At 45.4% G+C, this 26,298-nt stretch overlaps 1 protein-coding gene across 6 annotated transcripts in view; it reads right to left on the bottom strand.

Annotated features, from left to right (window-relative positions):
• Positions 1–26,298, bottom strand: part of PPP2R5C (protein phosphatase 2 regulatory subunit B'gamma) — a 133,636-nt gene that overhangs the window by 26,714 nt on the left and 80,624 nt on the right. For all 6 annotated transcript variants that reach the window (XM_029239337.1, XM_029239332.1, XM_029239335.1 and 3 more), the window contains 5 exons: positions 25,777–25,976; positions 6,022–6,132; positions 4,934–5,026; positions 4,715–4,845; positions 195–254 (listed from right to left, as the gene is read on the bottom strand). In XM_029239337.1, coding sequence (XP_029095170.1) covers positions 195–254; positions 4,715–4,845; positions 4,934–5,026; positions 6,022–6,132; positions 25,777–25,845 — 464 coding nt within the window. In that variant the 5' untranslated portion in view covers positions 25,846–25,976. The remainder of the gene's footprint in view (positions 1–194; positions 255–4,714; positions 4,846–4,933; positions 5,027–6,021; positions 6,133–25,776; positions 25,977–26,298) is intronic.

The raw sequence follows: 26,298 nt of genomic DNA, 5'->3' as shown, positions 1-26,298 counted from the left end.
CATTTAGTGTCATTTAGTTCTGATCCAAGAGCTCACCAGCCCCGGCCATTAAGTGAGCCTTCTTTACGTCCTTTTAGAGAACGGTTTAAATTGCCTTGCCTTGGGGAGGGGGCTGTGGAATGCAATGAACTGGATCATTTCGGCATAAATCCCATCTAAGGCCTTTCGCTACCGATAACAAAGAGACAACTTACCTTCCCAGTATTTCCAGTAATTCTGCTATGCCATTGTGATGCTCTGTTTCATAAATAAATCTAGAAAAAGCAATTTGTCATTTAGAATTAGACACTGAAATAACGGCTGGAAAAGACTAAAATCTTCTGAATAAGAAAACAATGCTTTTAGGAAGAAAACCACGTAGCCAGGCAACAATAAGCAAATCTATTTGTGAAAACCGTTCCGGGGGCTCTGCTAAGTGTTACCAGAGAGACTCCGCAAAGCCTGGACATGCAGACACTTGGAGGGCAGAGGGCATGGGCTTGCTCAAATTTCTCCCTAACGTTTCATTTTGAAAGTTTCAAACATAAAGTGAAAAGATGTTAACAGTGATCACCTGTATTTCAACCGCCCAGATTTGACAGCGAACAACTTGCTGTTTGCTTTATCACATATACATCTCTCCATCCATCGCTTAATCCATTTTATTTTTTGCTGCATTTCAACCTAAGTTGACATCTTACTCAATTTTAAAGCCTCCAATATTTAGCACAGTCTCTGCAAAGGGTACAAGTTACTTCCTCGCCACTGGGGTCGTCTCCCCTACTTCCTCACTGACACCTCACACTTTCCCTATGCTCCTTCAAGTGCCATCTTCTGAAACCCCCATCTGAGTAGCCCGACTCACCTGCCCCAAGAAAGCACTCCCTCGGGGCCCCCGCGCATGCTCCCTGGGGCTCCCAGCAGCTCCTGCGCCCTGTGCCAGCCTGAGGATGGGGACGACGACTTAGCATTACCGTGTCGCCCCTGGTGCTATAGGGCCGAGCCTGGCATCTGACCGGTGCTTGAAACACGACTGCTGAATAAACTGGGCCCAGGGAGAGGGAACAGGGACAGGAAGCAGGAAAGCATCTTCGCTCTCCAAGGACTCCTCAGAAACAATCTGCTCCTGCCCCACAGCCTGGCTCACCTGGCGTCAGGCTAAACCAACACACAGCGAATTCCGCCTGAAGCGAGAGGCGTCTGGGGTCTGAGAAAGGTTCCTGCCTATCAGACAAAAACTACTAGTTTAGAGCCAGCTCTAGGCCAAAAATAAGGGTTTGCGATGATTAATATTTTTCATTGGCCCTGTTTGAAACAAACGGAAGAGTGACCTTAAGGTCCAGAACAGGTCAAACGCCCACAAAGTGTGATGTACTCCTGAGGAGCGGGTCTAACGTCTCTGGGTTTTTGACAGATCTTTCAAAGGGGGGGGCATGGAGCGAGGAGAGAGCCCGTTTGGCTAGAACAAAGGTGGGCGACGGGCGGGCAAGGCAGGCACACGGAGGCTCGGACACCAGCTTAGACAGATCGGAGTTGAGACCACAGGGACCGGGGTCAGAACCACTGAGCAGCAAAACACAGTGACACGGAAACAAATGTGGCCACAGCACGGAGCCGAGGCGGGAAAGTACCCGTGATGGACCCCGGCAGCCCGGCTGGTCAGATCAAGGGCAGCAGGGGACAGGCTGCGCTGCACGTGGGGCACCCGTGTCAGCCTCAGACACGTCGGCCCCGCCACTGCCCCTGCCCTGAGGTGGGAAGCCGGCCTCATGGGAGCCCCAGCCTCCCTGGGCATCTACACGGCGAGGTGCTTTAGTTTGTTTGTGAAACTCCACCTGAGGCTCCCTTCACTTCACCTGTTTTATTTGAAATACTTAAAACAGTTTAGATGTACAAAGTAATAGTGCAACCAGCCAACTTCAGTCCCTCTTCCTCTGTTTACACCTGGAGGGCTGTGCAGGCAGCAGGTGGGCGAGGCTCCTGAAGCCTGGGTGCTCGGCATGTGGAGGTGACCGAGCCCCCGGGCGCCACTTGTGATCTGTCTCCAGCAGTACTAACGTTTAAATAAGGGCAGCCTTTAGCCAAAAGCCATTTTGTTTTCCTAGATCAACATTGCTATATTCTCATCGGTAAATTCTTCATTCCTGATTATTTTGTAGATTTGGAGTAGGTATAGGAAAGAGAATGTTAAGTGTAGTTCCCCTTCTCCCTTTTCCAGAGGGAAACAAGAAAGTGGGGTGCAAAACAGGAGGGAAGCCCTAAGGGCCCATGCAGAGCAGGCTACAGTATGCCTCCCTCTTTCAGCCAAAAGGAACTAGGACTCTCCCAAAACTGAGCTGGAACCTGCCTGTGAAGGACAGTCTCCAAAATGGACGCCATCTGTTCCTCTCCCTCCTGGAGGACGTGTTCTGTACCTCCCACGCAGAGGTGGAAGTCACTCCCCCTTGAAGCTGGGCTGTCCTCAATTCCCTAAGTGGCTCTGATCGGTACAAAGGGATGAGGCCGGTGCGCACCAGGCCCCGGAGCACAGGCAGCCACTGCAGAACTCGGCCCCGGGGCCGCCCGCTCACGTTCACGGAGCCCCGCCCGGGCAGGCCACAGAATGAGAGCAATGGCAAACGCTGATTTAAGCTCCCAAGCCGCGGGGGTTTGTTCGGCAGCAGAGAGAACTGAAGCCCGGGCTCCACCTGCCACCCAACCTTCAGGCTCCGCTGTTTGCCAAGCAGGCATGATCCCTCACCCAGAGCTGCGCTTAACTCACCTGTGAAGATGCTGACTAGAGTGAGAACCCACAGAAGTAAGTAGGAACCTCACACGAACACTTTCAGGAAGGTCAACCAAACACGCCTGAAATACTGTCTAACCAGCCGCAGCTACACCCCGTGGAACGCTGATGAGCGGAATATAGCTCTCGAGATCGTCTGCAATTTTTCTCACATGGAATGAGGAGGGGGCGGTGCTGAAGGTGGAGAGTCAGGCCGGCTGTGGGATCCACAGGACCTGCTTCCTCCTGATTGGACGCATCAGGAACGGTTTTTACAGGAAAGACTCCTGAAAACAAAACGAGGACACCACACACTCCAGCACTGAGTGCTCAGCGAGAGTCGAGCTGCACTCTGTAACTTCTGAACAACAGCCTAGTTAGGTAGTTCAGTTACTAAGTCAGGGTTCCTTAAGGTATGAGGCAGGCACTGACTGGTGATTCTGCACAGAACCTACGTGAGCAGGGAAGAAACCTTCAGGCAGAGCTTCCATTTTAGCCTAAAAGACTGGAACTGAAATCCTACCCGTCGGCTGTTGATTAAATAGTGCATGCTACGTTTTGATAGATAAGTACGTCGGCCAAGGAACAGTCTTGTTAAAAAGGAAACACGACACCAAGAAAAACAAAATAGGAATATAACATTTAGGAAACACGATGCCACCACCTAAGCCAGTGTGTCCAGCCTGGGCTCCATCATATAAACGGGCTGTGGGGAGCTTGGAGGGAGTTTGAAGGGAAGCCACACGCCAAGCTGGAGGTTCTGACACCCAAAGGCCACATCACGTGCGAAGATAAGGAGGGCGCTGGACCTCGCGACCGCAGGCAGGCAGGGCGAGGGACAGCAGGGGCTGGCCGCCCGTCACCGCCAGGGCTCATCACTGCCTGCGGCACCCTGGAGTGAGGGGCACGTGGGGTAAGCTGTCCCCTAAAAACTCATGGAGTCAACTGCTCGTGCAGTGAGCGTTCCAGGGACAGAGAAGAAACCACGCTGACGGTTTCATCCATCAACGTTCACCTGGAGCCCCCAGAAGCCAGGTAGGAAGCTGGGGCTGGGGCTGTGAGATAAGCGCTGGCTCAATGCCTGCCATCCCAGGAGGCCGGACCGTCCGCCAAGCTGCGAGCCTCCCTGGCGCAGGGATGTCTCCGGAAGCCTGGGAGGGTGAGGAGAAGGGCTGGTGGAAGGGAACGTGAGAACGTTCCCGGAGGATCAAGCGAGGCTGCGAGGCCCTGGTGTGGAAGGAGCCCGGAGCCTGAGGGGCACCCGAGGGCTCGCCCAGGACCTACACCCGCTCGTCCAAGGAGCGTGTCGGCATAGGAGCCGGCGGATGGAGGGGCGTTAAGACTCTGCGACTCAGAGGGGTGGCGACAGGGAGGCTGTGCGAGGGGTCACGGGGTCAGGCTGAACACTGAGCTGGACTGTCAGAACATTCCTCCAGGAGCCCTGGGGCGGGGTCCTCCCCACTAAAACAGAGCCAGGCCTCTGTGGTCCTGCAGGCCTGGGGAGGCTGCGACCGCTGAACACCGCGCTTCCTCAGCCACTGCTTCCAGCAGTGCACGGCGGGAGTCGCCAAAGATTCCCCACTTCACTCCTCACTCCTTCCTTCTTTCACTGAGACTCAGCGGGGACGAACGAGCACCACACAGGTGCGAGGAAACCGCTGGCTCTGGATGGAGCGATTCATCCACACAGAAGGAACCACGTTCAGGGTGACCGGGCCTGCCGGTAAAAGCCGGAACAAACACCGGGTGTGAGCGGGGGGCGGGCGGAAGCAGGCACAGAGGGAAGGCGGCCCTGCCCAGCGCAGAGGCGGAGGTGTAGACGGGGCCCACCTGCCCACGACGAGCCCGCTGCTCAGCAACGGCCACTCCTGCTGCCCAGCCACTTTGCTACAGCCAACGACGAGGTGGGACATCGACTGTGAACAGGAGCGTCACATGCAAAAGGGAAATGTCACCCCCACACTGACTTACCTATAAAATATATTATTTATCTGTTTTCTGATGTAAGCTCTTAAGCCTAAGAATTTTCCATAGATTCGGTGAAGGGTAGTTTTAAGAAAATCTCTCTCGCGAGGATCTTCACTGTCAAAGAGCTCTAAAAGCTTCAAGAAGAAAAAGACACTCAGTGATGCGGTATTCTCTCTAATGGTAGATTACAGCGTTTGTAGTTTCAGCTAACTTGCACCTTACCTGCAATACAAACTTCTGATCAATATATTTCTTCGCTATATTAGGTTGGAAATCTGGAGACTCTAAAAATCTTAAGAAAAATTCATAAACAAGCTAGGAGGAAAGAAAAACCACAATGAGTCAAATAACATGGTATTTTATTAAGTGGAGATTAAAAATACACCATGAGTTGAATCTTTGTCTGCAAATATTAGCCTTAAAAAGAAGGGCACATGTCTAAAGGATTTATGTCCAATCACATGGCCTAATTATAACGGATGATGGTAATTGTTTTATTTATTAGCTAAGAACCACAGACTATATCCTTAAATGGCATTTCAACAAATGATTTCCATGGCTGTTGTCACCAATGCTCAGAGACCACAGTGCACAGCAGCCATAAGCCGGGCTGTGACCAAATCCCAGGTGGGATTTGCAGCCTGTCACCTCCAAGTGTCCCAGCAGAAAGCCAGGTGGACAGGAAGCTGGGAGTGTTAGGTGAGCAGGTCACAGACACAGTCACCCGGGGCCGGGACGTTCCTCCCCCTTCACCAATGGTTACACATGACACTGTGGGAGGGGACGTTCTGCTACCGAGATGGCCCTTCCTGTCTGTTCCCCATCGAGCACCTTCCCAGGTTTTTCACCTCCCCGTCTGCCCTCCTTCAGCAGACCCAGACCTCCCGATCTAGCTCGGGGGGCATGCGCCCTGCCCAATCGATCTTTCTCCTTAAAAACGTGTTAGAAAAAAGGCATCAGTCAAGCAGATGGGCCTCGGGGCGCACAGCGGGCACACAAACTGAGGAATGTTTGCATAAGACCTCCACCCTCAATTCCACGGTCACTTTCACTGAAAATATACTGACAATTCTGTAACTTTGTAGTTTCTGCAGAGCGTCCAAACAAACAAAGAGCCATTAAATGTTCTCTCTTTTGCTAAAATACTTCTCTCACACGTACAGGTCTGCAGGGTCTATGACACCGAAGTGCAGAGGCCCATCTGCGACCAGCTGGAGAGGCCCAGGCCCAGGGCTCCTGCTTCGGAGAACCCCCCGACCCCACGCTGACCCCCGCCCTTCTGTGTCTGGTGCACCCCCAGAGTCCAGTACCTGCAGGTGAGGCCAGGCTGCTTCTAACGTTGGCTCGTCTTCCTCTGGGTCAAATTCTGCTCCCGTAGGGTTGGAGGAAGGTGGTAATGTTCGAAACATGTTAACTGCAAACTAAAATCCACATATCCTATAATTATAACCAGGACATTAAAAATATTTACAGAGAACATTTAAAACAATCTTAAGGAATTCTAATGATAACTGCTTCCAGTGGTTATCTGGCTCATCCTTATTCTCAAAATTCGGAAGTGGTGTGGGTCCTGAGAGCCTGGGTCAAAGCCACAGCTAGACCCACGGCCGTGGACAGCCAGCCACCAAGGTTCCTTCCTGACCTTTCAGATAACCAGTGCCAACAGATGCTGATGGGCAGGGATGTCACCTAAGGCCTTTGTTATATCCAGTAAGTGCAGAGCAAGGAGAAAAGTTCAAAGCGCTAGTAAGAAAAGGGTGAGATTACGAAAGAAACAGCAGAGATCAAAGAACTGAAAACGGTGAGAAAATGGCAGAGGCCGCTTCACACCGGAGGTCGTGCACAGCTTCCCTGCCAAAGTCCTCTGCAGTGACAGTGATGAGAGCGGCAAGTCAAGACAGAGTAACTTCCAGGTGGGTGGCTAGAGGATCGTTTCCAGAGAAAGGGCCGCAATGTTAGCAAGGAGAGGAGTCATCATGTCACGGGACAGCCTGGTCCGTGTGTCCAGGGACTGGACGGGACACACAAAGTCTGGACGATTCCCTTGCATGCCTCATGGCCCTCTTCTCTGCTCTCCACCCTGTACTGTCCCTCACCACTCTCCCCCACCCCAGGCTCCAGTCAATCTCCATTTCATAAAAATCAGCGTGTTTTATTTACAACAGATGTTTTCTACATAAAATCCACAATTCTTTGGAGCACAGGTACATTTTACTGCCTGTATGGTTAATATGAATAAAGCACAACATATATTGACAGGTTCTTGATATAAATGTAGAAGTCTAGTTTTTCACTACCACCAATTTATAACCTATGTTTCTTTCGGAGTCAGTTTAAATATGTTACCTCACCGAATCTCTGAACACGCCATATGCCGGTTACAGAGCTCGACTCTAGTGATCAAAAAAAGCCCTCCGTCCTTCCAAGCCCAGAAACACAGAATCAAAACACCTGACCTACAAGATAGAATCCGACTCCACTACAACAGCGAGGGTCTCTACGGAGAGTTCAGAGCAAACCTGGCTGTTCAGATAACAGTCTTGTAAAGACCAAGCTAAAACGCCATGGCACCCGTTTTGTTTTATCCTGTCTTCCTGCAACACCATTTTCCATGAAGAAAAACACACACTCCCCAAGTCCTGGGCTCTAGAAGCTCTGAGCATCAAATGTTTGCTCTCTGCGTCGTGTGAGAGGAGCAGACGCAGACAGTCCAGGAATGGGAGCAACAAAGAATGGCTGGAACGAGTAACTAAAAGCCAGAAACAAGGAACGAAAGAAATCTTTTAATAGAAATATGAGTAATGCTCCTCTGACGTAAGTAAAGAGGAGCAGGAGGTCTGGAACCGGCGAATGGGGTGTGTGCACACGGCCCAGCAAGAGGCCTCCCAAACCATAGTGACCGGTGAACAGAGGCTGGGACAGATGTTGTCAGGTAGAAGGGGCGCGTCCTCCACCGCTGGTTCCCCAGGCCCCCTGATCCCAAAGCCCACAGAACAGAAGAAGGGGACACTGGGAGCCCAGCCACCATCTCCTCCGGGCCTGCGGGGTGCGGATGGGGGCAGCAGAACCAGCCCTGTCACCCCCGGCTGTGGAGTGCGGAGAGGACAGGGTCAGAAAGGAGCCCAAGGCCGCTGTGGGGTGCGGCACTCCTAGGGGGGCGCAGCACTCCTGGGGGGGGGCTTCCCAATCCTCTCCCTCAAAGCCAGTGATCGGGGGCTCCAAGAGTCACCCAGAGACCAGGGTGGGGACGGTGGATCCAGGCCGCGTTCCCGGGGGCAGAGGTGTCTGTGGGCACCGCCGCGCTGCCTCTCTGGGAGACTTGCCCGAGTGCCGTGACATCGTGGCACAGGGCACCTAGAGGGGAGCACACACACGGGCCACCTCGGAGGCTGCAGGTGAGGGCTGCAGGGGTCAGGGGGGAGAGAGCAGTGGTCAGCTCGCCCGGGCAGGGGCTGGAGGCTGGGGCACAAGGGGGGACGGCTGCCCCTCAGGGAGGGTCTTTCGGGAAGCCCAACGCTCTCCGGAGCACAGATGCCCCCTGGGAGGGGCCGCCGCCTGGGCAGAGGCCAGGCTGCCGCAGGACATCAGGCACAGGCGCTGCGGCGCTCGGCCCCTCCTCTCCCGCTTCAGGTCCCTCTCCGGCCAGGCTGCCCAAGGGGAAGGTGGGGACAGATGAGGTTCTGAGTCGGGGATTGAAGCGATAAACTAGGTGCGACAGCTGGAACCAGAGGGGCAGGGAAGGGAGATATAACAGGTTGTGATTAAAGGCGATGGCTGAAAAAAATAAAACGTACCCGTGTGACGGCTTAGAGTACCCATTATTCAACCAGACAGCAATCTGAGTGTCACTGTGATGGCGCTTAGTAACTGTGGTCACATCTAGATCAGCTGACTTTAAGTAAAGGAGAACGTGGGTGGGCCTCAACCAATCAGTTGAAAAGTCTTCTAAGAGCAAAACTGGTTTCCCTGAGGAAGAAGTAATTCCACTGTGGACGGCAGCGTCTGAGCCTGCCTCACGGAGTTCAGATTTGCCCCGTCTGACTCCACAAGGCAAAAGACAGTTCCTCAAAAATCCACCCACCCGCCCACCCATCCATCCATCCATCCATCCATCCCTCTTTCTGTCTCTCTCTGTCTGTCTCCATCCTACTGGCTCTGTTTCTCTGGAAGGACTCTGACTGATCCACCCGGTCAGCTGAGATTCCTGAGTGACCTGCTGTAGTAAAGCTAATGATTCCAGCCTAAAGTTGAAGTCCCACTGCACAGTGTTCAGTCAGCTACAGCCCGTCCGCAACACCTACACATTCACCGAATCCCAGGTGCTGAGTCAGGGGCCTGCAAGGGGCCACAGACCAACTTGCTTTGAATGCAAAAGTCCCCTTTTCATGTCCTGGGAGGATGACCACCCTCGAACCAGGCAGTTTTATTACTGGCCAACTCTAATGGATAAAAAGTTATATCTTTCACACAACAACAAAAACCTCACACTGTAATTTCTACCCTCTTTTCCTACCACGTTAATTTAATGCTCACCTCTAGAGAAGGCTAAAGATACTGAAAGCTAATATGTAGATTAAAGAGCAGAAGGCAAAAATCAGGCCACCTTGAGCTGTCCATGGGTTTCTAACCCTCCACCATTTCTTAGCACAGCAGCTTCAGGGGTCAAGTTAGTGGAGTGCCGTGCTGTTGACATCTGCATGCTGTCTGCACGCGTGGAGTGCAGTCTGAGAGCCCCAGAGGCGGTCGTTGTCAGCATCGCGCCATGGAAACCAGAGGGAATCTGTTTCTACCATAGGTCTAGAAGTCTTAGATCTGATGCAGATCACACAGATCCATCACCACCTCTCGGCTGAGACACACTGATTCGGAGTGCACCGTGATCCCTGGACACAGAGCTAGAATCAGCTCTTGCACAGAGAGAGGCAGTGTGGCCTCAGGGGACAGTCTCACCAGGCCCTCTTCTCACTCAGACCAGGACCCGAGACTGAGAAGCCTGCTCAAGCTTTGGTTTCCTCACCTGTTGAAAGAGGGCAAATCCTTTCTTTGCACTGGGCACGTGTGAAACAGACACGTCACCACATGTGCGCGTATGTGACCCGCGCAGCCCCCGAGTGTGGTGTGGACTGACCGTGGTGGTAGGAAACCCCTGCTTTTACAGCTTTCTTGACATTTTCTACTTTCAGTATTTAAATGATCCTGCAGATGTTCTTCTCCCAGTTGCTAAATTTATTGAATAAATGCAAACCAAAATGACTTAAGAAGCGTTTATGCAAAATTCTCACAATTCAATAACACGCAGCCTTTCTATACCTGTAATATTCATCACCAGTGGGTGAAGTAATAAAATATTCACGCTGTGACACAACTGCAGCACAGTGGAACATATAAAGGTTTAAGACAGGAAGGGATACGCTCCAAAAAGAAACGCTGATAATCTAATTTCAGAGACAACAAGGAAAGAAAGGTTGATTATTCAGTTCTCTGTTTAAAACCACAAAAGTTTTCTCTTTTTTGGGGGGTGGGGGTGGGGGTGGGTGGGGCCGTGTTGGGTCTTTGTTGCTGCGCGCAGGCTTTCTCTAGTTGCGGCGAGCGGGGTCTCCTCTTCATTGCGGTGAGCGGGCTTCTCATTGCGGTGGCTCCTCTTGTTGCAGAGCACGGGCTCTCGGTGCGCAGGCTTCAGTAGTTGCAACATGAGGGTTCAGTAGTTGCGGCTCATGGGCTCTAGAGCGCAGGTTCAGTAATTGTGGCACACGGGCTTAGCTGCTCCGCGGCATGTGGGATCTTCCCGGACCAGGGATTGAACCTGTGCCCCCTGCACTGGCAGGCAGATTCTTAACCACTGCACCACCAGGGAAGCACCAAGGGTTTTCTACTATGCTTTTGATTTTGTTTTATTCATGTGATAGGGTTTATAAAGGTGAGTCCACCAAAGGCCAAATTACAGCTCTTCCTCCTGTAACAGGAATGCCAGGTTCTGAGGGTCATATTGCTAAGAGATACATTTTGGAGGTGGGGAGGTAGGGAGCCCTTCCACATTACATTTTAAATAGAAAGCCGTCATTTGGTTACAAATGATATAACTGGAAAAACCAACCAACAGAGACAACAGTCAGACCATCACAGCTGGGCCACCCATACAAAAACCCAAAACCCAAACCTAACAGCAACATCTTCTCCACCAACAACAGGCAACGAGGAAACACAACTGATAGGAGGACCCCAGGTACTAGGCCACGAAAATGACCAAGGGCCTAGGGACTCACAACCCAGTTACAAGGCTTCAATGAGAGCATGAAAACCCTAAGAAAGGCACTGAAGGATACCCGAACGAATGAGGACCCTTCCCTTCTCCAGTGTGAGATGACATTGTATCACAAAGATGTAACTTCTCCACAAAGCAATTTATACTCTAAAAGCAATCTTACATATAACTCTAACTCGTTTTTTACGTGGATGGTAAAAATCCTAGTAGCAATCTTTCCTACCACCACGGTCAGTTCTTAAAGGGAAGAACTGTCCCTCTCCTCACTTGTAGAATTAGCTCAATCTGGCTTCACAGTAGGATTCAGGTGTCATCCTGGGGAATGTTCGCCGGTGATTCACTCACTGCTGACCCTCCATCACCTGCCGTAGCGCCCGGCAACTAGTAGATCCTCAAAGACCTGCTGAGAGCAAGTGGATCCTTTGGGAAAAGCACCTATCAGTCACCTTATTAACTGCAACACCAAGTAATTACCTGAAAACTTCCCGATTAAACCTTAGCTCTCAGCTGCAGTGTAATTTCGTCAGGTCAGGCCTCCCCTGACCCAAGGCCCAGTTGGGTCCCTGATTTCAAGCTCTTCTATCATCCTGCCCCTTTCCTTTGTGATCTTTGTCTCAAATATAACCGGATGGTCGGGTAATTCTTGGCCTAATGTCTTCCCTCCTGGCACCACCTCCCAAGGCCCATGGCACCGCCTGGCACAGAGCAAGCACTCGCACGAGAGGTGAGTGAAGCTGGGTCTCCTCCTCCACGAATTCACGTCGCCACTTTCTCTAAGGCAAGAGCTGCTTTCAGAGAATGCAGCTTTACCTCCAAAGAGATGCCCGAAGAAAAGAACTACAAGCTAAACTCTTACTTTGAACAGCTTGCTATTTTTACAATCTCTAAAATATGCTATCAATCAAAGTTAAAGATATAGAAATAAATACCTACAAATCTTTGTAGAATACTTAATAAAGGAAATTTACTCTCAAGTTTTCAACAGTGGACTTTTAAATTTTATGACCATTTCACAACTAAGTGTATAATAGCATCTTCTTCAAATGAAAATATGCTAGTCATTTATAATTATGCATAGGAGTTTATTTTTTATTTTTATTTTTGAGTTTAAGAATAGAAAATTTACCTACAAAAGATAACCACTCATCTGTAATACTTGTAATTCAGTTGGTGTTATTTAAACACAACATTGGAGCTGGAAGTTTTTCGTAAGTTGTTTACTCTGGTCCAAAGGTGAGTTTTACATAAGGCTTCTGAATGACGTATTCCCTAATATCTTGTTATGAAAAACCTCAATGCAAAACAGTTGAATTTTACAGTGACTAACGATATAGCCACCAACTAGACTCTACCATCAACGTTCTTCCCTGGTGGTCCGGTGGTTAAGACTCTGCGCTCCCAATGCAGGGAGCCCGGGTTAGATCCCTGGTCAGGGAATTAGATCCTGCATGCCGCAACTAAAGGATACCACACGCTGCAACTAAGACCTGGCACAGCCAAATAAATAAATAAATATAAAAAATCAAATAAAATTTAAAAAACAAAACAAAAAACTACACATTCTGCATTCTACATGATAGAAATGAACTGAAAAGGGAAGGGAAGCTTCAGAGCTAAAGTACTTATTTCCTAGTCATATATGTAGACCCAACTGTTTTCTTGCTGTGTGCCCCCCACCACTGACTAGATGCATACAGTTACAAAATTATAAATTATGCAAATAACCTTCGGTTAGTATGTTTTTTAGAATCGTTGTTGGATCACCTGTGTGGATGGAATTAAGTACTGATCGAGTATCTATTATAAATGAAGCAGAGACTTATACTTCTGGATAAGACAGAGTAACAGGAATGGGATTTGCCCTACTTCCTGAAACAACCAAAAAACCCAAGGAAAAACACATGGAATTCTGGTTTGCAAGACAGAGAGAGATTTCTGAGAGATGGGAAACAAATGTCCCGCTTTCTCCTTTGATAGAATTTCCAAGTTGCAGCACAGGGAGAAAGAACCCGGGTGAAGTCCAGCAGACACAGGTGGTTAGAATCTGCAAGGCGAAGTCCCAGAGAGAAGAGAGCTGCACAGAGAGAACTCCAGAGATTGCAGAGGTCCTCCTGAACCATTCAGAAGTGGACCGAACAGCCCACTGGGGTGAGAAAACTACTGGAGGCTGCAAAAAGAACCACCTGAAAAGACCAGAGAGACCCAGTATTCACCCAGGGCCGGAGCAGTTCCTGTTCCCATCAACCAGACTGGAAAAATCCGTTAATTCACAGAGGACTGGGCTCATAATCAGAAGGGTCTTGTCTCAGTCGTGGGGGATAATTAGCCATAGAGTGATTATTGACTATAGTCCTTCCTAACACATCTTAAAAGCAAGAACCAAAAGGATCAAACTGTTTGCAAGTAACTGCATCCCAAACAAATCCCCAGATATTACTAGAAACATATCAGTACGCAGTACTCGTCAAGGCAAAACCCACATGGTCAGACGTCCAATAAAAAATGACCAGACACGCAAAGCAGCAGGAAAAATGTCATTTATAACAAGAAGGAAAACCAATCAACTGAACTGACCTGGAATTGACACAATGGTAGAATTAACAGATAAGGCTAAGATAGTATTCTATGTGTTCAAAAAGTTAGGCGGAGACATGAAGATATGGAAAAGACATAAACTACATGAGATGAAGACTACAATGTGAGAAGAAAAATTTACGGAGGGAAATTAACAAAAGCTGAGACATTGCAGAAAAGGTTACTGAACTTGAAGACAGCAAAGGGAATCACCAAATGAAACACACAAAGAAAAAAAAGACTTTAGAAAAAAAGAGCATAAGTCAGCTGTGGAACAACTCTATGAGGCCTAGCACACATTTCACTGGAGCCTCTAAAGGACAAGGTGTGGGAGACAGAAAAAAATATCTGAAGAGATAAGGGCCAAATACTTTCCTAAATTTCATAAAAACTATAAACGAACTCCAAAGACAAGAAAAAGAAGGAAACTACACCAAGGCACATCATAATCAAGTTGCTTGCTTAAAAAGAACAACAGAAAAAATCTTTAAAAGTAGCCAGAGGAGAAAAAGATACACTACGTCCAGAGGAACAGAGATAGGAATGGCAGCAGATTTCTTACCAGAAACAATGCAAGCGAGAAGACAGTGGAGCAAAATTTTTAAAGGATTAAACTTTGACCTCTTGTTCTATACCCACCAGAGATATTGTGGGTTCAGCTCCAGACCACTGCAATAAAGTGAGTGTCAGAAAAAAGTTAGTCACACAAAGTTTTTGATTTCCCAGTGCTTACAAAAGTTATATTTAAACTATACTGTAGTCTATTAAGTGTGCAGTAGCATTATGTCCCCCCCCAAAAAAAGTGCATACCCTAGTTAAAAAAATACTTTATTGTTAAAAAATGCTAACGATTATCTGAGCCTTCAGAGAGTCAATCTTTTTGCTGTTGGAGGGTTTGAAATATTTTGAGAATTACCAAAATGTGATGCAGAGACAGGAAGTGAGCAAATGATTTTGGAAAAACAGTGCCAATAGACTGGCTTGATGCAGGGTTGCCACAAACCTTCAATTTGTGAAAAACACAAAATGTGCGAAGTGCAATAAAGTGAAGCATAATAAAATGACGTATGCCTGCATATCTTTCAAAGTCAAAGGCAATCCATCGACAGATGAATGGATAAAGATGAGCACATATATACAATGGAATATTACTCAGCCATAAAAAGAAACGAAATTGAGTTATTTGTAGTGAGGTGGATGGACCTAGAGTCTGTCATACAGAGTGAAGTAAGTCAGAAAGAGAAAAACAAATACTGTACGCTAACGCATATATATGGAATAAAAAAAAAAAAAGTGGTACTGATGAACCTAGTTGCAGGGCAGGAATAAACAGGTAGACATAGAGAATGGACTTGAGGACATGGTGGGGGGAGGGGGAAGCTGGGACGAAGTAAGAGTAGCATCGACATATACACACTACCGAATGAAAAATAGGTGGCTGGTGGGAAGCAGCCACATAGCACAGGGAGATCGGCTGGGTGTTTTGTGATGAACTAGAGGGGTGGGATAGGGAGGGTGGGAGGGAGGCTCAAGAGGGAGGGGATATGGGGACATGTGTATGCATATGGCTGATTCAGTTGTGCAAGAAAAACTAACACAGCATTGTGAAACAATTATACGCCAATAAAGATCTGTTAAAAAAAATCAAAGGCAAAAGAAAGACTTTTTCAGATGAACAAATGCTAAAAGAATGAATCACCGGTAGATCTGTGCTACAAGAGAAATTAAAGGAAGTCCTTCAAGCAGAAGGAAACTGATATCAGATGGATACCAGAATGAAGAACACTGAAAATGATAACTATCTGGTTAAGTATAAAAGAGTTTTAAAAAATTATTTAAATCTCTTTAAAATAGAACTGTTTTCTAAAAATAATATATGGTGGGGTTTATAACATACGAAGAAGTAAAATGACAATAGCAGGAAGACTCGCGGAGAAGAAATAGAAGTACACTGCTGTAAACTGATATTTACATGGTGTATTGTCACTTGAAGGCTGACTGTGACAAGTTAAAGATGCATTCTAGAAAAGCTAAATAATTGAGATCAAACAATAAAGAGTGATAGTTAAAAAGCCAACAAAAGAAACTGTAATCATAAAAGTATTCAACTGATCCAAAAGAAAACAGAAAAAGAGGAAAAGGGAACAAAAAACAGATGGGATAAACAGAGAAAAAATACAGCAAGATGGTAGATTTAAACCCAACATCAGTACTTAACAATGCAAGTTAATGGTTTGAGTACCTCAACCAAAAGGCAGAGATTGTTTGGTTAAGGAGCAAGACTCGGGCTTCCCTGGTGGCGCAGTGGTTGAGAGTCCGCCTGCCGATGCAGGGGACACGGGTTCGTGAGCCATGGCTGCTGAGCCTGCGCGTCCGGAGCCTGTGCTCCGCAACGGGAGAGGCCACAACAGTGAGAGGCCCGCGTACCGCAAAAAAAAAAAAAAAAAAAAAAGGAGCAAGACTCAACTATATGCTGTCTACAATAAGCCCACTTTAAATATAAAGATACGAATTGGTCAAAAATAAAAGGAAGGAAAAATATACACATTAACACTAGTCAAGAGAGCGCTGGAGTGGCTATATTAATAACATACAAAGTAGGTTTTGGAGAAAATATTACCAATGATAAAAGGATCATTTTATAGTTATAAAGGAGTCAATTCAACTAATAATACTAATATTTATGCACTGAATAATATGAAGCACCTTATACAACTGCAAGAAACAATTAGAGATAGAAAATAAAAAACCCCAATTACAATAGCACCCAAAAATAAAATACTTATGAGTCTAAAAAAATACCGAGGGATCTACATGCTGAAAACTATGAACAAAGATGATCAAAATGGGGATATATACTGTGTTCACGGATTGAAAGGTTCAATATTGTTAAGACAGCAATTCTCTCCAAATGTACATATTCAATACAATTCCAATTAAAACCCCTGAAGGATATTTTGTAGATAACGACAAGCTGATTCTAAAATTTATTTGGAAAGATAAAATAACTAGAAAAGCCAAACAATTTGAAAAAGAATAAAAAGGTTGGAACATTCATACTACTTGATCTCAACATTTACTGTAAAGTGACAATAATGAAGACGGTATGGCATAAGCAAGAGGATCCCTAGATCAATGGAACAGAATACAGAGTCCAGAAGTAGACTCACGAATATGGTGAATTAATTTTTGATTAAGGTGGAAAGGCAATTCAATGGAGTATGGTTAGTCTTTTCAACAAATGGTTTTCCACAAATACTTGGACATCCATAGGCCAAGAAATGAAACTGACAAAATGGGTCATACATTTAAATGTAAAACTAGAAAATCTTGAGGAGAAAAATTTTTTTGAGTTTGGGCTAGGCAAAGACTTCTTATATATGACACCAAAAGCACTAGCCACGAAGGAAACAAATCAAAAATTAGACTTCATCTAAATGAAAAACTCTGTAAAAGACACTGTTAAAATAAAAAGACAAGGCACAAACTGAAATATTTGCAAATCACTTATCTGTCAAAGCATCTGTATCCAGAATATGTAAACAAGTCTCAAACTCAATAAGAAAACAACCCAATTAAAAAACAGGCCAATGATCTGAACAGACACTTCCCCAAGGAAGATACACAAACGAACACAGGAAAAAATGCTCGGCATAATTAATCATCAAGGAAATGCAAGTTAAAGTCAAAATGAGATAAAAGGACTGAAGACACCAAACGTTGACAAGGACTGGAGCAACTAGAACTATCGCGCGTGGCTGGCGGACTGGAGCAACTAGAACTATCGCGCGGGGCTGGCGGACTGGAGCAACTAGAACTATCGCGCGGGGCTGGCGGGAGTGCAAACATGGCTCATCTACTTTGGAAAACAGTCTGGCAGTTTCTTAGAAAGTTAAATGAATACTTAATCATACGACCCAGCAACCCCACGCCTATGTGCTCACCCAAGTTAAAAAAAAAACACCTATGTCCAAAACTTGTACATGAATATTTATAGCAGCGTTATTGCTAAAAACTGGAAACAATTCAAATATTCCTCAACTGGGGAGTGGACAAATCATGATACCTCTATATAATGAGATACTACTGAGAAAAAGGAACAAACCACTAATACATCAACAACATGGAGGAATATCAAACAGATTATGCTAAGTTAAAGAAGCTAGACTCAAAAGGCTACATACTCTCTGAGTCCATTTATATGACATTCTGGAAGAGGCAAAATGACAGAGCTAGAGGACGGATTAGTGGTAGCCAGAGATAATGGATAAGGGGAAGGTCTGAGTTCAAAGGAGAAGCATGAAGAACTTTTCTGGCGGGTAATAAAGCTGCTTTATATCGACTGAGGCAGCGGTGGTTACATGACTACACGTATTTATCAAATCTCAAGAGAACTCCTCACTAAAAGCGTAATCTTGCCGAATGTAAATTTAAAAATAATTTAAAACGTTACAGAAAGATAGTAAATATTTTCTAGGCTCTAAGTTCTCAAATCTTCTTGATTCACAATGCCCTTAATATCTTAGTAATTTCTTCACTGCGCCCCTAGACCAAAAGAAATACCTATCAATTTAGGAGCTTAAAAAACCCCAGCTTTAGTGAGGTATAACCTTACTGTATGTAAAGTGTACAGTTCGATACATTTAACATTTACATACATCTGTGAAACCATTATACAATCAAGACGATAAATATACCCATCATCCCCAAAAGTTTCTTAGTAACATTTTTTTTTTTTTTTTTTTTTTTTTTTTAGGCCGCACCGTGTAGCATACGGGATCTTAGTTCCCCAACCAGAGATTGAACCTGTGCCCCCTGCATTGGGAGCGTGCAGTCTTAACCAATGGACCACCGGGGAAGATCGCTTACTAGCCTTTTGGAAAAAAAAGTACATATAAATTAAGTTGGTTGCGGTTGGAGGTGGGGGTGGGTTTAGGTAGAATTGGCGAGGGGTGGAGTACGGAAAAAGATTAACTTCTTTTTCTCTTTTTATATTTATTTCACTTATTTAAAATAAGCACACATTTAATAAAAACATCAAACAAAACAAAGGGTAATTCTCTCAAAATAAGAACAAATCTCCAAGAAATGGCTCACTGGGTATCTGAAGTAGAAAAATCATTCGCTGGATTTGAAAAAGCACTTTATGCCTTAATCTCCCCTTAGCTCAGCGACGAGGGCAGTGCTTCTTTACCCCACGTTACTGTGACTTTGGCCAAACGAAAACAACAGGGCAAAAAGAGGAACGCGTGATTTACATCATTACCTGAAAGAGATCTGTGGACTGTCGGAAGCTTCACTGGCTAATATGCTACCTCCTTTAATTCAAAACATCCTTTCCTCTCTCATTTCCAAACTATCTTCACCCTTACAACAAGTAACACTTTCCAGAACACACTGTAAATATCAGGTATAAAAACAGTAGAAGGAGACTGTCCAACATCAACCCTTAGATGAAACACGAGACAATCATCCTGGGGATCTGGGCATGATACCTCCCACAAGGACCCAAGAAAAACTCCTCTGACCTTAACAGAAAATGTTGACTTGAACCCTAAGCATGAAAGAAAACTTGTGAGGTACTATTTAGTCATTTACAAGCAGTACGGATTAAAATACCGCGATGAAACTCATTTTCCCTGGAAACCCAACTTGAGTCCTGATAAGGACAGTACTGCTATTACACTATACACGACAAGGTTTTTTGTTTTTTGTTTTTTCAAGAAAAACGCATTTATTGATTTTTGATAATGGCAAATGTGATACATGATCATCATGAAAATTTTTTTAAATTATAAAAATTTACTCATAAAAGGGGAAAATCCACATCATCACACTATCTAAAGGCAGCTACTATTAACAGTTTGCTCTCTATTCCTCTAGAACACAGTCTCCCGGAAAGGTAAGGGTAGACTGCGTAAGGGCACACTCTGCATCTTTTTTTTTTTTTAATCGATTAATTAATTTTTGGCTGCATTGGGTCTTCATTGCTGCACGCGGGCTTTCTCTAGTTGCGGCGAGCAGGGGCTACTCTTTGTTGCGGTGCACGGGCTTCTCACTGCGGTGGTTTCTCTTGTTGTGGAGCACAGGCTCTAGGTGCGCGGGCTTCAGTAGTTGTGGCACGTGGGCTCCAGTAGCTGTGGCTCGCGGGCTCTAGCACGCAGGCTCAGTAGTTGTGGCGCACGGGCTTAGTTGCTCCACGGCATGTGGGATCTTCCTGGACCAGGGCTCGAACCCGTGTCCTTGCATTGTCAGGCGGATTCTTAACCACTGCACCACCAGGGAAGCCCCACACCCCACATCTTATTCACTGACTTCTACAGAGTAATCCAGCACCAAAGATGTGGGTAATTCTAGAGAGGTCCATCTTGACGTGAAGCACTTTTGAGCCATCCACTTCATTCAACCATTGATCTAACCGATTCCTTTTCTGACCTGCAGGTGGTTTCATCTGTGACTAGGACTAGTCTTAGTGCCCTTGTCCAGGCAGGAGACTCCAGAGTGAGCATTACTGAGCCTCTGACATCCCAAATCTTTCTCTCTGGAAACTGACAGCCCAGGGGGAGTTAAGAGTTGTCACAGGTAGTATGTGAGGGCTTAACCTCAGGGGGCAAGGCAGGGAGGCCATTCAGAATGACCCGGAGAACACGTGTAAACAAAGTGCTGCGACCCAGGAAACGCCGTTTCTGACCTGCTCCCAGGTGGCGCTGGTGCTGCGGCCTTGGAGCAGCGCTCTTTGAGAAGAGTGGTTCTCACAGTTTTTGGTCTCAGGACCCCTTTACACTCCTAAAAATGATTGAGGATCCCAAAGAACTTTTGTTTATGAAAGTTATATCTATGGATATTGACTGCAGTAGAAATTAAAGCAGAGAAATTTAAAAAATATTCATTCATTAAAAAATAGCAAACCCATTATGTCAGTATAAATATAAATTTATAAAAAATAAATTTTTCATAACATTTGCTATTTCATAAAACAACTCATATTAAATAAAAGTATTTCCCCAAACAAATTCAGTGAGAAGAGTGGCACTGTTTCACATTTTTGCAAATCTCTTTACTGTCTGGTTTAATAAAAAACAGCTGGATTCTTACATCTGCTTCTATGTTCAGAATGTTAATTTGGTTGAAATATAGGAAGAGAAATCTGTCTCCAGCAGATATGTAGTTGGAAAAGGGAGGGGTATTTAATAGCCCTTTTAGATAATTGTGGACTTCTTTGATACTACACCAAAACTTGATAAGTGGTAGTTTACTAAAGGTTAGCTATTCTGTGGAATCGTAAATCTTATCAATGAGGGGGTCTCTAATTCACGAAAATCCACTGGTGTGTCTTGCATTTTGAACGGCTCTCTGGCCGATGAATGGTTTTGGTCAGTTAGAAAATACTGGCCTCACTGAATTATGTGTATTCATATATTTTAAATATATTGCCTATCGGACTGGACCGCTATGCTTTTTAAAAGCAGAGTTATTGAGAGATAATTCACATGTAACACAATCCACCCCTTTAAAGTGCACAATTCAATTGTTTTTAGTATGCCCACAGGACTGTGCAGGCATCACCATGCCTCATTCCTTCTGTCGTGTGCATTAAAGATCTAACTCATTCATAACGACACCGATCTCAGCAGGACAGCTTGCAGCACCCGGAAGCTGAAGCTTGCACTGGTGGATACAAATCTTTCAAAATCCAAAATTTTGCCTGAAAGCTCAAATTTTATCCTTGGCAACAAACACTGTCAATTATTTTCCTTAAAGTGACATTCTTATTTTATCTTGTGAGAGAATGCTCCCTAAATATCCAAGTCTGAATAACCTGTTTGTCAGTCAATCTTCAAGTAAACATGGTGCTCTGTGAAAAAAGCGGCTACGCTATTAGCTTGATTTTGCTATCAGTGTTTTCACTATGAGAAAAACGCCAATGCCTGAAAAACAGATTAGTCAATTGAAAAAAAAACAAAAACAGATGGCTGACTATATCTGAAAAATGAGTGAAATTAAGAGATAATGGAGTTTATGTAATTTAGGCCTGAGAATTTAGATGCCAGGAGTTTTCCTTCCTCAGTAATTCTCCTTTTCATCCTCATCTCCCTGAACCTAACTTTTTGAAATCTGGAAAATAAAAGTCAGGCTAGAGGATCTATAAGGTCCCGTTAATTTCTAGGACTACAGTCTATGATGCATAAAAATACACAGCACACATGAAAAGATGCTGAACATCATTAGCCAAGAGGGAAACGTAAATCAAAACCACAGTGAGATCCTACCTCACACCTACTAGGATGGCTACCATCAAAAAGACAGATAGTAACAGGTATTGAAAATGCGGAGAAACTGGAACCCTTATACCCTGCTGGTGGGAATAAATGGTGCAGCCACTTTGCAAAGCAGTCTGGCAGCTCTCCAAAACGCTAAACACATAGTGTTAACACGTCACCAGCAATTCCACTCCTAGGTAAACACTCAAGAGAAATGAAAACATATATGCACAAAAATCTTGTACATGAATGGTCACAGTAGCATTATTCATAACTGCTAAGTAGCAGAAATAACCCAAATGTCCATCCATGGATGAATAGATAAATAAAACGTGGTATATATTCATATAATGGAACATCATTTATTTATTATTTTTAAAATTTATTTATTTATTTATGGCTGCGTTGGGTCTTTGTTGCTGCGCGCAGGCTTTCTCTAGTTGCGGCGAGCGGGGGCTACTCTTCGCTGTGGTGCGCGGGCTTCTCGTTGCGGTGGCTTCTCTTGTTGTGGAGCACGGGGTCTAGGCGTGCGGGCTGCAGTAGTTGTGGCACACGGGCTCAGTAGTTGTGGTTCATGGGCTCTAGGGCGCAGGCTCAGTAGTTGTGGCGCACGGGCTTAGTTGATCTGTGGCATGTGGGATCTTCCTGGACCAGGGATCGAACCCATGTCCCCTGCATTGGCAGGCGGATTCTTAACCACTGTGCCACCAGGAAAGTCCCTGGAATATTATTTATCAATAAAAAGAAGTTCTGACACACGCTACAACATGGATGAAACTTGAAAACATTATGCTAAATGAAAGAAGGCCACATAGTGTATAATGCCATTTCTAAGAAAGATCCAGGTTAGGCAAATCTATAGAGACATAAAGTAGATGAGTAGTTACCAGGGGTGGGGAGTGGGGGGGGGGGAGTGAGGGAGGAATGGCAGTAATGGTTAATGGGTATGGGATTTCTTTCAGCGGGATGAAAATGTTACAAAATTAGATGTGATGATGCCTGCACAGTCCTGTGAATACACTAAAGACAACTGACTTGTACATTTTAAACGGGTAGATTGTATATGTGAATTACCTCTCAACAACTCTGTTAAAAAACATACAGCAGCCCAGTCTAATAGGCAACATATTTAAAAGAAGCAAGCATAAGAAGTATAACATCTATAGAGCTTTGGATTCTTCACAGTAAGTGGGCATTAATGTCTTTAAAAATACTACGACAGGGACTTTCCTGGTGGTCGAGTGGTTAAGACTCCACATTTCCACTGCAGGGGGCACGGGTTCGATCCCTGGTTGGGGAGGTAAGATCCTGCATGCCGCATGACGCGGCTGAAAAAACCAAAACAAAACGAAACAAAAAACAACTATGACAAAACAAAAATACACACACACACACACACACACACACACACACACACACACACACACCAGGCAATCCTTCAAGCAAGTTGGCTGAGTGCCACTTCAGTGGTACGCACACCAGGGGCGTCCAAAGGGAACTACAAAGGGGCCCCCATTTTTTCCACCTGCCCTGCTGGGTCCAGGCACTGCTTGGGGTGGAGGCTTTCTGTTGGCTGCTTGAAATCTGCACCCACTCGCTACTTCTGAGAGGGTTAGAAACCACTGCCAAGTACCATCCCCACCACACGCCTTCTTCTTCATCATATATCTGTCATCAATGCCTTCTGTCTTTATAGAAAACAAAACAACAATAGCAAACAAAACACAAATCCTCTCTGCCCCACACCACTCATTCAAGCTCGAGGTAAGGGAACGGCTGTGCTCTCTCCTGCCCTCGCTCCAGTCAGAGGACAGAATGGACTGTCTGTCCCCTGTTCTCTCAGGTGACGCGGAAAAGCGCCTCTTGTGCACATATCTTCATGGGACAGTGTAACTCATCTTGTACCAGATTTCTCTCTGCACCTTCTTCCCGCCTCATGGGCAGTCCTGTAACTCTACCTACGCCCCCCTTTCACCTTCTTCACTGCCTTACCTTAACCTAAAATGACACATTACTGGTCAGAGCCTTGGGAGGGCAGAAGCCTTGGTCACCACTCTACTTCCTCATCTGAAAAAGTGCTCAGTGGATGCTCGGGAAGTGTCTGCTATGTGCTTTAGGAGCAAAATAAAGTGGCCAATACTCTGAAGATGGCTTGAATTTCCGGGTGGGGAACAAAGCTAAGACAGCAGGAGGAGAACCTGGCTATTAGGACATGGTTTTAACAGGGAGACGTAATGATTATTTAATCTAAAAAAAGTCTCAAGGGCTTCCGGTCTCCTAGGTGGTTCTGGTAATGCGCACCGCCTCTGTGAAACGCACGGGAGAGACTGATTCAAGCAGGCAGGCCCGACGTGGTGCAAGGGCAGGCCTCTGACCCCAACCCGCCAAGCCTCGCCTCACTGGGCTCCGCAGACGCCTCCCTCCTGGGTTAAGAGTGGGACTCAGGGACTGCAGGCAGCCGAGGCTCTGTCGAAACTGAAAAACCTTCCATACGTGTCATTTAATATAGAATAAACTTACGTGTTTATAAATTTAATAGATGACATATTAGTACATGTAATTCAAAAAGAGAATGAATTTAATATATAATAAAGCAGCATTTAAAATCGACGGAGAAAATGGAACGTTCAACACACAATGTAGGGACTAATGATTTTTCAATCATTTTATAAGACAAAGTTATATCCCTACCCTGAGCCATTAAAAAAAAAAAATTCCAGGAGGATTACAAAATGCACTGTGAACAACAGAATTATGAGAGTGTTAGGAGAAAGTATTAGAGATTTTTCTTTGTGATTCTGGGGTTTGGGAGGCCTTCCAGAGTAACTGAGAGTTGAAACTGAGAGGGAAAAAAAGACATTCCGCAATTTTCCTTAGTCTCAATGGGTGAGGTTTTTGAGGATTTACTGCTCAGTATATGCTTGTGACGGTTCTTCTGGTGGGAGTCTGGTGGAGGAACCCAAACGGCTCTCACAGTCCTAGGCTGACTACATGCTGGTAAATTCTGAACTGTAAGAGTTAACAGTAATAAATTAATCAGGTTGATCTCAACTTTGGATACAACAGATTGTGAATGCAAGAAGAACACGACTTTCTTTTTCCAAAGCAAACATACTAACGTAAGAAAGAAACATATTTTAGGTCAAGGAGTCTAGTCAATTTTGAAATATATAGCTTTGGGGAAAAAATCAGAAACTTAAGGAGTTCAATGGAAATCAGCATTTAAAGTTTTATGTTAAGCCACGAGGATTCCCTAGTAACTGGGGAGCACTATTTCAAAAGCAGACAAAACACCAACAATTCAAAAAAGCTCAAGAGAAAACTGGAGTTCAGTGTCAAACGTAAGAGTTTTAGTAATGGTATCACATGAAATGTTTCCAGGCGGTAGTGACTGAGGTCACAATGGGAGCTGCAAAGGACCTGGGAACAGGAGACTGAGATTTTGGGGCTGAATGAAACCAACGATGAACTAACTGCAGGATGACAAGAGCTGGGTGCATCTCAGCCCATCAGGGTGGACTGTCCTGACACCAGCTTGGTCCCACCACTGTCTTAACTCCTCCCCATCATTAGAATTTTCCTGTACATGTATGGACAACATGCTTACTTCTAAATTATATATGGGCACTATTACATTAATGTTATATATCTTAAAAAAAAATTTAAAGAGGGTAAGGCAGTAAGTACAAATGAAAGTTCTAACATTTCTACCCCACAGGGTAGTTGTGAGGATTAAATGAGTTAACACATGTAGGGCACTTTTGTCCCTAGAAGGTCCCTCACTGTAATCCAGGACCTATTACAAAGATTTTCATTCTTCGAGGTACAAGTACAAATTTTTGAACAGCAGGATTTTTTCGTGGCAAGTGTCATGTTAGGCTCAAATGTCTTATAGCACAGTCTAAGAATATCAGAGTCCTGTTTGTAACTCAGGTTTGGGACACGCTGGTTAAACCGTAATCACTTACCATATGGACTACTTCTGGGTAAATAGGCTCTGTGATCACGTTCCGATTATGGGTGATATATTCTACCATTTCACTTAAAGCAGCTCGTTTTACTTCCTTCCACTTTAGGTCACTTAGTGGATCGGAAACAAAGTCAAAGAGGACACAACACTGACGTAACTTCTGGATAAAAAGCTTCTCTTGATCAGCAGGAGGAACATCTGAAAAGGAGAAAGCAAAGTATATTGACTGCAAAAATGCTTAACCCAGAATTATTGTGAAATACTTTTAAGCTTTCTACTATTTTTATTTCGAATTAATAGAGATTCAAGAAACAAGAGATGGGGCTTCCCTGGTGGCGCAGTGGTTGAGAGTCCACCTGCCGATGCAGGGGACACGGGATCGTGCCCCGGTCCGGGAAGATCCCACATGCCGCGGAGCGGCTGGGCCCGTGAGCCACGGCCGCTGAGCCTGCGCGTCCGGAGCCTGTGCTCCGCAACGGGAGAGGCCACAACGGTGAGAGGACTGCGTACAGCCAAAAAA

This window comes from Monodon monoceros, unplaced genomic scaffold (genome assembly GCF_005190385.1).
Source record: "Monodon monoceros isolate NGI ecotype Baffin Bay Population unplaced genomic scaffold, NGI_Narwhal_1 Super_Scaffold_21, whole genome shotgun sequence".
Classification (NCBI taxonomy): Eukaryota; Metazoa; Chordata; class Mammalia; order Artiodactyla; family Monodontidae; genus Monodon; species Monodon monoceros.
This window is presented reverse-complemented; position numbering and strand designations above follow the sequence as displayed.